Genomic DNA, 14,845 nt, shown 5'->3' with positions numbered 1-14,845 from the left:
TTTTTTTATGAAAGGTGAACTCTTTGATTATTCTCAATTTTCAAGTTTGGGAAGAGTTTTAGTTCTTGAAATATCATTCTGCCTTTTGTGTAGCAGAACATCAGTCCTACATATTGCTGGAAAATTTAAGATTTATATATACTTATGATTACTTGAGCTTATGATCATCTCTTGTTTCAGTTTTGTATCCCCAAAGTGGGTGCCACAAATGGCCGACCACACAGAGGTAATGAAAGGAATCCAGCGTGTGAAAGGCGTGTCTTACCCCGTATTAACACCCAATTTAAAAGGCTTCCAGGCTGCGGTAAGTTCATCTTATGTCGTTAAAACTTAGAAAAATGTTAAAAGACAAAATATTGAGGGCGTAGAAAGCTGTCAATACAAAAGTAGTCTTTTAGTAAAAAAAGAGGATCCATTCATCTGGAAACAATTGTAGATGACAAGGGAGAATCATCATACTATTTTTTATACTTTGCACCCCCCACTAGTACTATAAGCAATAAAGTAAGCTAATAGACACATTTCATTCATGAGTCCCACACAATTTTTTTGAGGTAGAGCATCTTTGTTTTCCTCCAAATATTGCTTGGCAATTTTTTTTACATTCATTCACAAAAGACTACTCAAGATATTCTGTATTATCTTCTTTGTTCTGAACTATAAATTTCTCGCCAGTAACATCAGTAAAAACGAGATTTCTTCTGCAACAGTGACAGACCGTTCACCTAGCAAGGTGATGGTGTTGTCACCATTGCTGTTGCTTTAATAGTGAGTTTTGTTATGTAGTGTAACTGAAATCATCACAGTCACTCGAATTATCATCATCAAGAATCTCATGTATTTCTTTTTGTGTTAAGAGTGGCTTGTCTCTTTGGAGTGCTTATCATGACTCGTGAATGAATTTGATAAATCATCCATATGGTCCCAGGCTTTAAGAAGCATTAATTCTGTCTTGTTTCACCTCTGCGCTAGACTTGGTTGATAGTATTACTTGAGTGACCATGACAGGAAAATCCAGTACTGCAAAACTTAAAGCAGATTCTTTGCAAGCAGTAGCGGAAAGGAAAACAGGAACTGATGTAATAACAATTGAGATATTATCAGGTTAAGTTTCAGTTATATTTTTTTCACCAATGATCAGTAATTCCAGATTCAGATTTTTGCCAAAGATTCGTCTCCTATAAGTATGAACATATTTGGTTCCAAGTGTATGTAATTTCTTTCTTCCTTCCAGGTTGCCGTCCAGTGTGATGAGGTTGCTATCTTTGGTGCAGCTTCAGAATCATTTAGTCAAAAGAACATAAACTGTTCCATAGCAGAGTCGCTAGAACGTTTCAAAGTGGTGACAGAGGCAGCTAAGAAAGCAGGAGTGAAAGTGAGAGGCTACGTGTCTTGTGTTTGCGGCTGTCCTTACGAGGGTCCGGTTAATCCCAAGGTTGTGGCGCAGGTGAGGTGGATTTTAATACAATAGATATCTAACAGTTTCTAGTAGTATACTTTGCCAGGGAGAATGTTAGATGAAAAGAAGAATGTTAGATAGAAAAGATTGTGAAGCATACGGAGGAAACCTGAACAGGGTTGACTTAGAGACTACCGTGAACTTTACGTCTTCCAAGTACAGTGGTATAATTAATTTTCGTGCGTGTGTGGATGGCTCTGTAAGTTTAATACCTAGCAGTGCATAATGTGAGTAGAAGACTCTTGAGAGGCTGCCATTATCAATGAGGCAACAGCATCGTCTTCCTTCTGTTGCTAAATAGAAGAGCATGGCTGCGTGTTCTTTCATTCATCTGCTGTTGGAATGAGACTACCCTAGTCACCCAGGATGTAAGAAAGCTATTTAATTCTAGAAAATACAAAATGTATTAACTGTGTTATGTCATTTCTTGTTTGAACGATTAAGTCGCCCATTCTTGCTTCAGCTGTTCTTGTGAAAGCAGCATCCTTGAAATGAATCTCAAGGATATTTCGTTTTAAAATGATGATGTGTATGTCTGCAGTGTGACATTTTTCGTCTACTTTAAAGTCAGTAATACAGGATGTAGGAAATTCAGACAGAATCTAAGAGAGATCATTAGGGTAGACGGTTAACTCAGCAGAAGAAGGATGCGTAACAGGACTGCCTGCAGACATATGTTTCTGTGAAGACATAAATCAAAACAAGCTATTTGGGTCAACCCAAGTAGAGTTGAGATTTATAAACATCATGATAGTAATAAGGCAGTGTCTTATTATTATAATTTCTCCAGTAAGTGTATTCATTATGCAGTCATTTAAAACAGTTGATTATTTTATCCTGTATCTAATGTATTCAATTTATTAAGAAATATTTTGGCTAAATTTCTGTTTCATTAGCATCAAATATTCTGCTTGCAGGTTGCACTGGAAATGTATGAAATGGGTTGTTATGAAATCTCACTGGGTGATACAATTGGTGTAGGAACCCCAGGTTGCATGCGGAAGATGCTGGAAGAAGTGTTGACCATTCTTCCTGCGGACGTCCTGGCTGTCCATTGCCATGATACATATGGCCAGGCTCTCCCCAATATTTTGACAGCACTTCAGGTGAGTATTGTCTTATTTTCTTTTACCAGTGATGTTGATGGTAAAATTATACTCTGTTTTTTCCATATGTCCATCCGCCTGTGGTGTTTGCATATGGTAACACTGCGTCCCGGGCTTTAGATAGTTACATTCAACTTACACTTAACATTAATAACAATATCCTATTTCGAATATTAACAGTGTAATTCGCATACAGTAAATCTTAAAACACTTTTAAGTTGCAAATGTACACCCAGATATCCTTTTATTTACCTAAAACTTACACATAGCAGAACTATCTAAAGCCCAGGACGCAGTGTTACCATATGAAAACACCACAGGCGGATGGACAGATTAAAAAAACAGAGTATAGTAAAATAAACCAAGAAAAATCATCTTTTAAATATAGTGCTGTGCTCAACATCTCTCCTTAAGTAAAAATTGTGAGCAATAGTTTCTGCTTAGTTTCGTCTGGTTTGCAAATTTATTTACATATACAGGCAGTCCCCGGGTTACGACGGGTTCCATTCTTGAGACGCGTTGTAAGCCGGAACATCGTCAAAAATCCTAAGAAAACCTTACTTTTGATGCTTTGGGTGCATTGAAAACTATGCAAATTGCATTGTTATTGCATTTTTCATCAAAAAAACCTTCAAATATTGATTATTTTGCATTTTTGGTGTCATATTTCTTCTGCCAGATGACTGTTGTAGGCGTCGTAACCCTGGAAATAATGTCTGATGAATATAATTGAGAAGCGCCTTAACCCCGGAACGTCATAAGCCGAACCCTTCGTAACCCGGGGGCTGCCTGTACAAGCAGTCCCCAGTTATCAGCGCGGTTCCGTTCCCGGTGGGGAGCTGATAAGCAAAAACTGCCATTAACCGCAACTTGGCTATTTACTGATAACTGGTTAATGGAGCCTTAACTCTATTATCGGCACCTTATGGCCCCAGTAACTGAAACTTGGCCTGTTATCTAGAGCCATAAAACTGGATTGCCATTAACCAAGTCTGCCAATAACCAGGAACTGCCTGTTTGAATTTTTCTTGATGAGAAACACAAACCATTGTCTGTCTTTACAAATATCAGTGGGAAGGCTGATTTCTGAAATTAAATAAGTGGTGGTTAACTAACCAATGAAGCTGCTGTATGGTGGTCCAACAGCTTGTAATCTAACATATACTTTTCTGTAAAGTATTTGCTTGTGAGGAAAAGAAAGAAAATTGGTCGAAAGTACGAAAGCTTGGGAACGTAGAAATGAAGGTTTCAGAACTTTTATTATCGTTCAAGAATAGCACGCTTATTGGCGGAAGGGCTCTTAAATCAATCTCACTGTGGAACATTTTTCCCCTCCCAATGTAAATCCAAATGTTAGTCAGCACTCTCTCTCTCTTTTATGATTACTTTTAATGTCTTAATGTCTTTCACATTTGATTAGCTTTTTCTAACATTTTTGTCAAGCCATTTTAACTTCTCTTCAATGTCTTCATGACAAAAATTAGATAGCTACCATTACTGATGTTGGAATTCACCTTCAAATCATATTGTCAACCAGCCAATAGTATTTGGATCTGAAAGAGATCAGTCTGTAGTTATATTGATCTCTTAGGTACCGGAATATCTTTTAGAACTGGCCTGTAGATTCCAGGGGTTGGCTGGATTTTGGGGATAGGATTCATGGCATTCTGTCAGTTGTACGAATAGATGCTCTTCCAGTGTGAAAGGAACCACACACCTGAGTCTCAACTCTGTCCCTCATTCTGATTTGAGAGATACATGCTTGAAATGGCATACAATGAATGTATTGGTTACGGGAGAGCAAGTGCTAAGCTTAAAGGTGCTAACAAATTTTCCGAATCCTCTTATGCAAAAATTCTCATGCAAATGGGAATTAGTAATCTGCAGTTTCCCTTGGTTATCATAATTTATAAAATTTTATTACTGTAGCAGAAACTTGAATGATTAAGACCTCTGCAACATCAGTAATTCTTGCTGCTTCTCCCATATAAAATCAGTTGAATCTCCTCATCTGCTACTCCAGTACCTTTAGTATCTGAATTGTCTGCAAATGCAGTAGTAATTCAGTTTGCATCTTGTAAATATATATGCATGCTTCTGTGAAGCCTAATAATCAAAGGTCCACTCTATCAAACACCAGTGATACCAAGAATAGATGAATCGTCTCAAGACTCTTCAAATGAATCCGCTTCAAATTCAAAACCATCTCAGAAACCAAACCATTAATTCCTCAGTTGACAGAGCTTGTTTTTGCTTACTAGATAGGAACAAAAAGGCAGATCCAGTGTTTCCCAAATCCTTATGCTATCTTCAGTGAGGACTCCTCTCCAGCAAAAAGGAAAGTCTGAAATTAATTAACTCTTGTATTCGCCTATTTCTCTCTAGAACATATATCCCCATTATTCACAGAAAATTTGCCTATTCGCAATATTTTCCCATGAGAAATATCCACAGATTCCTAGTTTTTTTATTAATTTCATCATAAATGCACTTTTTATGATAAAATATTTGTTTAAAAACCAGGTATAAACATTTTTAATGGGTTTTCTTGAGTTTTAATTAACAAAATAGGAAGTTTTAAGCATTTTTATAGGGGCTTCAACTATTCATGGTTCTAGCTATCTGCAAGGGGTCTGATACCTATTTTGAATTTTAGCCTAGCCTAACTTTCTTTACACAAATGAATAATCTTCCCACCTGTACGCATTCTCCAACTCCAGTATACTCCAGAAATCACTTTAGATCAACAGCACAACAAGACTTACGAACCAACAACTCCTACCAGACAGAGAGCTCTCCCCTACCAACGAAACATCACACGCATGTGTCTCCTTCTGCCCCGTGTTATTGTTAACATCCCACCGCCGCTGCCGCCATCTTGTCTATGATGTCACAGCCTATGACGTCACAACACAACTTCAATACATCAACAGACACCTTCTAGAATCATATGCTGTCCATATATAGGACACCCACCATATTCAACAATGCATAAAATACCAATAACAATTATACAATATATAATCACACTTATCTCTTTCTCCCTCCCCTCCGACTATTTCCTAACCTAGTCCCCTCTTAATTTCCTTCATCCTCCAACTCTTTACCCTCTACATAATTTCTAATACTACATTCCCCTGAAACTCCTGCTTTAGTTAATACATTAGCCACTTGCTCCTTTCCTTGTATCCATCTCACCTCCTTTATTTCCCCCTATTCTGTGATTTCCCTTATTGCTGCAATATCTATTTTTAATCTCTCACTACTTACACCAGTGCTCGATTTGATGGCGGTCATTAGTGTTTTACTATCAGTGTTAACCAAAGCTTCTAAATTTCTCCCTCCTACTACCTTTTTCCACAAATGCTTGAAATGTATCAATCCTTCTATAGCTTCCCCAACACTCAGGGCTTCAACCTCAATGGTGGATTTTGCCACTCTCCTGGATTTCCTAGACTCCCACCATATGGGACTTCTCCTCTTCCCATCTGTCAATGAAATAATATAACCCAGTTGAGTGTGGCCTTCTATGTTTCCAAATGTAGCATCTGCATAGGCTTCCCAATAAATCCTTTCTTCTTCCATCTCACTTATTGTAACTTCACCCATCATGCTCCTAGTTTTTCTCACAATTTTAACAAGCTTCTTCATATCCTGAGTTGTTCCTTCATTAAATGCTTTACTTAATTCGCTAACATCATATGATATTTGTGGCATGGTATGTAGTGATACCCAATTCAGCTGCCCTACCACTGACCTATACTCAGTTAATTCCTTTTGTTCTAGCAATCTATTCCCCGTATATCTTCTAGCCTCTGGTTCTCTAATAGAATTTATATACGGCCACTGATTAAGGGAAAATCTATTCTCTTTCTGCTCTGTTACTACTCCTATATACTTGAACCTTTTACTCTCTTGTTCTCCTACTTGCAATTTCCCTTTCAATTTCCCAATCGTTTCCTTTAAGAATCCTTCAGTTCCTCCGTAGCAAAAATCATCCACGTGTGTACACAAAATGCCATGCAATTTATTGTCCTTTTTCCAAAAGAATATTATTAGGTTCTAGTCTACTTCTCTCACCTTGAAGCTCCTTCACTACTTTCACCACTTTACAATACCATGCTTTTGAGCCCATATACGGTTTTCTTCAACTAACATAATCCCTTCCAACCATCTTCCCTAGGTGGCTTTAAATACACTTCTCGTTGTATCTCATCACCATGTAAATATGCAGTTTTGACATCCAGTGCATAATAATTCCAATTTTTCACCTTACAATGGTTAGACAGAATTTTAAAATTTCAGCATTGGATGTGGGAGCGTCCTTTTCCCACTCTGCCATCTCTTCTTCAAACCCTCTAGCTACCAATCTTGCTTTACATATCCTTTCCCCCCCCTATTACAGACCGCGAGGTCCGATACAGGTTTGATATTATAATAAACAAAAAGGATTCAACAACAACAGTTGAAACTGGGGGTATGAATATAGAAAGAAACACAAACAGAACAAAGGTTTATATACAAGCTTACTAACAAAGATAAATGCAGAATGGTTTCTCCTATTTACATAACAAAAGAAAAATCATACAATGCATGAACTGGGGAAACAGAGGTAATGAAATACTTGCTAGTCAGTTTTGCAGCTGTCGAAAATCAATGCTCGAAGCGATAGCTTCACAAAGGAGAGCTTGTAGAACTATAGACGTCTTCTTGACTCCGCAGTGCAGAAAACAATGTCTATTCCTGATACTCGAAGGGCAGGATACTCCTCAAAACCAACTTGTAGGACGTTTCTTCTCTGAAGGCTTGCTCAACGTCGAATACCTCTGTCGTTCTCTCTCTAACTGGACGACTTGACTCGAATCAGATCAAACTCTTATGTGCCTTCTTCCTCTCTTATCCTTCATCTGTTCCTTCTTCTCTTATCTCTCTCTGATGATCTCTCACTGATGATCTCTGCTGATCTCTCCTACTTTGTCAGTCGTATATATACGGAGATCTGGGGGCGGGGCCTACCAGCGAATGTCACAGACTCCCGAGACGACAGGAACGTTTTAGAAGGATCCAGGCGAATAGTTACATCATAATATGCGGCGACACGTTGGCGCGTGTTGTGTTCCACAACATGCCTGGCAATTCTAGAACAATCATGAGAACAGGCGCCTCCAACATGTGCGTGAATGCCTCCTCGCTGCAGAACTTCTCAAAGAAAATGCGTTTTCCTTTCCTTTAATATATAATTCCTTGCTATAAAGTGATTACCATGACACCCCCCTTTTATCTTTTCAGTTACTATCCATCTTGTAGATATAGCTTTTTGTCCAACATCATTTACCTCCTCATATAGTACCTGGTTATCTCTCCAACTTTGAAGTTCTTTTTCTTTAGCTTCCATTATGCTTCTATTTTCAAATCCCAGCAACACCTCCTCTTCATCCTAAATTTTTTCTACCTGACTATAATCCCTGAAGTTAACCCACCCTTTGTCCCCTGACTGTGAGTTGTACAAATCAGCCCATGCTTGGCTTGATCTTTTTCCTGCAAGACCTAATATAGTCCATTCTTCTACTTGTCCTGTATCATCATTTATAGCTCTAACTCTATTTCCCTTTTTGAATTTTGGTATCTCTTCCATTAACTTGCCTTCTATTGACCCACTTTCCCCGTTATCTTCCACTTTTTCCTCTACCACATCTCTTTCTATAGCCTCTTCTGTGTCTGCATTCCTTCTCCCACCTACTATTATCTTCTCTCCTTGCCAATCTACATTCCCTTCATTTGGGCCATCTGATCTACCTTTCACACCATGGGATTTATCTATTCTAGTGGATATCTCTTCTGTATCTGGTGATCGTTGTTGAATCCTAGTCACATGTATCCTAGCTACTTCTCTTAAAGAATCCCCATGTTTGACTATTATTGTTTTCCCCAATATTCCCACTACCTGAGCAGGTCCTCTCTATTCATTTTCATTTTCCCTCTTATAGAATACGTATCTCATCTCCTACCACTGCTTCTTCAAATTTATGTTCTCTGATGTTTTTGTTTAACGCTATTCTTATTTTATTACATGACTCATATTTTATAAATGATTCTCTGGCCTTATGCATTGCATTCAGTGCGTCCCTTACCATACCCTCTTCCATCCCATTTTCTCTGCTTGCAGGACTTGAACATTCTTCTCCCATTAGGTTAGGCAATAAAGGGTTTTTTCCAAATACTAATTGGTTGGGAGAGAAACCTCCATTATTCATTAAGCAGTTCCTAGCACTCACTACCCATTTCAACGCTATGGACCAACCTACTTCCTCCTCCTCCATCATCTTTCTTACACTTCCCTTGATCATGCCTACGGTCTTTTCACATAATCCGTTGCTCCACGGAGATTTCGATGCTGTGGCTAATACTTTAATATACCATCTTTTTGCCATCCTCCTTACTTTTTAGTTTTGAAATTCTCCCCCATTGTCTGACAATATTATGGAGGGCGCTCCAAATATGGCAAACCAGCACTCAAAAAATGTCTTTATTATAGTTTCTGGTTTCTTATTTTTTATCCAACAGGCCATATCCACTATTACCAAGAACTTTCTCTCTTCTATCTCTCCCACATCCATCGCTACAACTTCATTAAACATTTTACTCCAAGAAAAGCTTACTACTGGTTTGGCAGGATTTCTTTTGTATCTTTTACAAACCTCACAATTTTCAATCAGTTCCGTTAGTAAATTTCTTATTTCCTCTTTTTCTTTTTCGATTAACCCTTTACTCCATTTTGCTTCCTCTGTTAGCTTCCATATTTTATCTCCACTTCCGTGACTAAACTGTAAATGTAATTTCTTCATTGTGTTCTTAATTTCCCTCAGATTCTTTCCCTTCCAACCCTCCAGTAATAATTCTTCTACCTTCCTCCATCTTATAGGTACTCTTAAATGACCCTGTTCATCTTCTCTTCGCTCTACTTTCATTCCCCCTAATACTTCTAATATGACACAATTTTCTTTCAAATTTAGGGTCACACCCATTTTCCTGTTTTTTAGTATCACAGGTATTTCTGTTATTCCTTTCGACTAATAGGATGTCTCACCAAATTTAAACACTATTAGACTCCTAGTGTCCCTCATTTTCCTCAACTCTTCCTGACTCAATTCCATGACAATGCATTCTAATCACAATTCCCCGCAAACTGTTGATTTACACCATGTGTCCAAAATTGCATCAACCACCTCCCAAGACTCTTCCACTATTTTCTTAACTTCTCCTACATAAACCTATTCTTCTTCTGCCCCAGTTTCTGTTTTCAGCTTATTTTCTTCTAGTCTTGTTTCAATTTTCTTCCTATTATGAAAATTCTGAGGACAATCCCTAGCCCAATGCTATTCCGAGCTGCATATTGCACACACTGTTACCTTCCCTTCTTTGTTTATAGGATTTCTTCCACCCCTACCTCGGTTCCATCTTCCCCGATATCTCTGGTTTTCCCTCCCTCTCCCAGAACTGGCGTTGCCTTCTGACGACCCCCACTATTCCCATTCCTCTTTAGTCCCCAATCCCCAAATAGTCTTTTCATTGTTTGCGACACTGTTTCGTACTCTTTTCTTGCCCACTAGCCGATAATACCATTTGTTTTTTATTTTACTGTAAGATTTGCTTGCTCTATTACATGATAACCCTTGACTTCCCCTTCAAGCGCGCCTTTCCCCATTGTTCTTTCACACTCGGATGGTGCCTTCTCGTATCTAATTAAATAGTCCGCCATCTTTTCACTAGGTTCTCTTGTTATTAGAATGTATCTTTTTATTCTGCTGTAATTCTCCATTACCGAGACTTTTAGATAGGCTTTAATCTAGTTTGTCTAGGATTATCTTTTGGACCCTCTGTACCTGTAAGTTATCGCATTCTAATCCTTCCACTAGTTCTCGGGCTTTCCCTTTTAAGCTCATTCTCATTTCTATCGCCGGTATCTGTATCTTCTCCATACAACAATAGCCAATCTTTGACTTGACCTTTTCCATTCTTTGTATTCTTCTTGTATCCCGCTAAACCAGGGACATTCTCTTCTCCATCTAGTCTCCCTTTGTTCACTGTCAGATCCAGGCATCTTTGATCAACCACGCTCTGCTACCAGTTTGAATTTTAGCCTAGCCTAACTTTCTTTACATGTATGCGTTCTCCAACTCCAGTATACTCCAGAAATCACCTTAGATCAACAGCACAACAAGACTTACGTCCCAAAAACTCCTACCAAACAGAGAGCTCTCCCCTACCAACCAAACACCACGTGCACGCGTCTCCTTCTGCTCCGTGTTATTGTTTACATCCCACCGACACCGCCGTAATCTTCTCTATGATGTCACAGCCTATGACGTCACAACACAACTTACAATGCATAAAATACCAATAACAATTATACAATATATAATCACCTATCCGCTGTGCATACAGGGGGTGAATGCTGTACTGTGAAGAGCACCAAGAAATTTAGATAATCAAGGCTTGGACCATTCACATTCAGTTAATGTTATAGGTAAGATTAGTACTTCAGTATGCCAGGGAAATCCCATATCCCTACACTGGATGGAACTTTCTGCTTCAGAGGGTATGACATTGCAGAGGTCCCAGACTTTGATCTGCAACTCTTAAGGTACTGTCGTGCAGTTATAATCCTGGTATTATGTCTTTGCAGGAAATAATTAAGTACATAATCGCATCTATGACTAACCTATGCACTCGTCAGTGAAAGAGGTATAGATGTGGCTGAATGTTTATAAAAAGTTATATGCAACACAACTAAATTTTACTGGTCATTTTCAACTTTTCTCTTGTGAAGCTTCAACCCCAATAACACTCTTGGAAGAAACTTACAGACAGAAGAGGCAGGACTCACAGAAAGCTTCCTTGATTCTAAGCAGCTCTCCTTGGTGAATTAAGGTTTTGAGACATTATCTGTTATCAGTCGGACTGTTTCCTCACCATACACTAGCATTCACTATATATGGCCAGTTTTTGGCCATTTCATTGGCCAATTCATCTGAAATCATCAGTTAATTCTTCTGAATTGTCCACTCCAGAGTGAAAGGCAAAAGATGCTGATGGGTGCAAATTCACTCAAGTTATTCAAATAGATAGCAAATCTCTATCCTTTTACAACTATACTTGTCTGACAAAATTATATGGAGCGCTAGTGATGTAACACCTAAACTCGGATAAGCCCCGGAGATCAGTGGTTCCTTGGTGAGACAAGAAACTTATATCATTTAGGAGAGAGACCAGAGATTACTAAATGATATGCAAATAGTAGCTCTCTAACAAGCAAAATTAATTATAAGCATGCCCAAGGAAAATTGGCACTAGTAAATAAAACAAGCATGCAAGATTTGTGGATGTGCTGTGTAAATTGCATAATTTCAAAGACATCCATAAGCGATGGAAAATGTGACAAAACTTCTTCAACTTATTTGTTTTGATTGTCTGCACATATTATATGGACTGGATCATGTGGGCTAGTCATCGTATAACCTTGGGTCAAAGGAGTAACGTTCTAAGACTGGCCACTCCTTTTGATGAATTCCATATTCCTAGTGAATTCTATATTCCTGAATTGGTCACAATCTATATTAATTTATTGCACCCATGTTCATTATCCCATAATTTCAGGCATTTTTTTTTAGTATACATAATAGGTTTTATTTAGAGGTGTTGTGTAATCACACACAACCCCTCTGCTGTCTCTTGTACCTTTTTCCTACTAGAGGTCGCCACCTTTCACTTCATTTCATTCTTTTTAGCTGGTGGCACCGAACAACCTTCCAGTGCAACTCATGTAGTCGGCTGTATAAGAATTGAAATTTAAGTAGCAGTAAGTAATCTCCAAGGTCCCCCTGTTAAAGTTTGTGATTTCAGGGAATAACAGTTTTAAATCACCAGATCTTGGATGAGATGTTGCAGAATAGATCACAAAATCAAATAAGCTGTACTGTCTCTGTGACAATGAAACAAGTACATAATTCTCAAAAGCACACGGGACTTTTTCATTATTGGGTTTCATGTGGTTGAGTCCACGGGTTAGTGCCATCTGCAACTCATATGGTGCACTGTAGGCATTACATAAGGTTCTTTTCAGCCAGCATCCTTTGACCCATAGCTGCAACCACTTGCGTTGTTTTTACTGTACCACTGTTCATATTCTTTTTCTTCCACCATATTTTCTACCTTCCCTAAACAAGTGCTTCGTAGGCGATGGCGAGGTTTTCCTCCTATTGGACTATTAAAAATTTTCCACTTAAAATTTCCCTTTCAGTGCTGAATGACTTCGTAGGTCCCAGAGCTTAGCCTTTTATATTCCAGTTCCATACAGTTTAAGTAAATTGAAAATTTTCTTTATCCACATTCCTCCAAATTTGTTTTGCCAAAACGCTAATGGAATTGACAAAAATTGGTTTGGAGGAGTGTGAGGGAGGGAGGCAAGTTGTGGATTGTCTCAAATCTTCAATTGAGGGTATATAGTAAACCCATTAGTTATAATTCTCTTAATCTTTGCTATTCCCATTCATCAGCGCAGTACTACGAGCAAATCGAATTCATTACTGGCAGCCTGGCTCGGCCCTAATGCTGTTCAAATGCTATCTCCAAAAGTATTAACAATAAAAGAAAAAATCTTTTGGCAGATAAAACCTTACATGTTTAAATTTCATCCCGTATAAGATTTATCTTTGAATATCATAAATTCATGTATAATTCTGAGATACTTAGTTAACCCTTCGATGGTCTTAACATTGAGCTTGGCGAGTTATCGCCTGTAGGGCGTCCCACTGGTTCAATACTATTGCCAGTAAAGTTTCTGTGTACGCTATATTTAAGTGACGTAGGTAAGAAACATTTTCTCTCACATTAGTACTCCATTAACAATGTAGGCAACTTAGCAGTATGTTACGTCACTTTTGTATAGCTTCATTCTAATTATGGTAAAATATTCAGCCTCAGCGTGGTGTTTTTATAAAGTTATGCAATTTTAATTAGTGTACGTAATTATAATTTTTATTTAAAAACATATGTATTTTATATGTTAAGAAGTAATATATAATCAGTGAATAATATATATGTGTAAATAAAGTATTTAATGTATAGAAAATTAATTCTGAATGAAATTATTATTATTAATAGGGGTTAGTTTTTCCAGACCTCTGAGTCTCAAGTAGACTCTTCTCGGGCTGGTAATTTAAAGGTAGATTATTTTATAAGTTGAATTAAAACATCAGCAATGCATGTACACATGGACTTCTACTGCAGATCAGATGACTCTGTTTTATCTAAAAGTTTGCGCATCATTTTAGGTTGAAGAATGTATCAATTATATATCTTTTTTGTGCAATTATATATTGAGTTGTTTATAGTAGTATTAACATATGTAGATTACCGTTGCTCTTAATACCATTTTCATTATTTTATTCTGTAGTGGACATAAAGATAGAGATAAAATATAAACTGCAAATTGGCTGTGATGAATTACAAATGTTTGCCACTGATTAGTTGAACAAAATTTGTTTTCATTGGACTTGTTTATCTTGGAAAATCCTTGTCAGTGTTAAACTCATAATAAAACTGTGACATCTTCAATGTTGGTAGTTCACCATCACTTTATTCATTTGTTTCGAAATAGAATTTCCAGGACAAATACAGTTGACCCTTGCTATTCACAGACTCGCCTATTTGCAAATTTTTCTGTGGACCGTATATACTATTATTGGTGGAAAATTTTCCTATGTGCAGTTTTTTTTCACTTACAAATATTCACAAATTACTGTGCATGTTTTTATATTGTTTTTGTGACTAACAGCACTTTTTGTGATCAAACTTAGAATACTCAGGTATAAGCATTTTTAGTTTTTTTTGTGTGTGTGTTTCAGTTATCAAAGTAGGCAGTTCTAAGTATTTTTAGAGGAGTTTTAAGTATTTGTGAATTTTAGCTATCACGGTGGGTATGTGGTACCCATACCCCACGAATACATGGGGTCCATTGTATTAGTTCTGTAAATACGGTTCATTCACACTGTCTGAGGAACTGAAGTGGATTTTGTTGGAGTTGTAAAATGTTGGTGCTTTCATGATCTCTGACAGCCAACTGTCATATGGCACACAGCTTATCACACACAGATTTCTGTAAGTCGCAGATGCCCCAAGTAGGGAAGAGAGTGTAGTGTATCTAATGTTCATTGCGGTGTTACGTTACGCACCATATGACTGCAGCATGATGCTAGATAATCCCCAGTTACTCGTCTTG

At 37.8% G+C, this 14,845-nt stretch overlaps 1 protein-coding gene across 3 annotated transcripts in view; it reads left to right on the top strand.

The window, feature by feature from the left end:
• Window positions 1-14,845, top strand: part of LOC135204829 (hydroxymethylglutaryl-CoA lyase, mitochondrial-like) — a 30,379-nt gene that overhangs the window by 9,671 nt on the left and 5,863 nt on the right. For 2 of the 3 annotated variants that reach the window (XM_064235031.1, XM_064235033.1), the window contains 3 exons: window positions 181-304; window positions 1,235-1,447; window positions 2,377-2,565. In XM_064235031.1, the coding sequence (XP_064091101.1) occupies window positions 181-304; window positions 1,235-1,447; window positions 2,377-2,565 (526 nt within the window). Of the gene's footprint in view, window positions 1-180; window positions 305-1,234; window positions 1,448-2,376; window positions 2,566-12,353; window positions 12,408-14,845 lie in introns of those variants that run through there. The other variant, XM_064235032.1, reaches the window with a different exon arrangement.

Source organism: Macrobrachium nipponense, chromosome 47 (assembly GCF_015104395.2).
Source record: "Macrobrachium nipponense isolate FS-2020 chromosome 47, ASM1510439v2, whole genome shotgun sequence".
Lineage (NCBI taxonomy): Eukaryota > Metazoa > Arthropoda > Malacostraca > Decapoda > Palaemonidae > Macrobrachium > Macrobrachium nipponense.
This window is presented reverse-complemented; position numbering and strand designations above follow the sequence as displayed.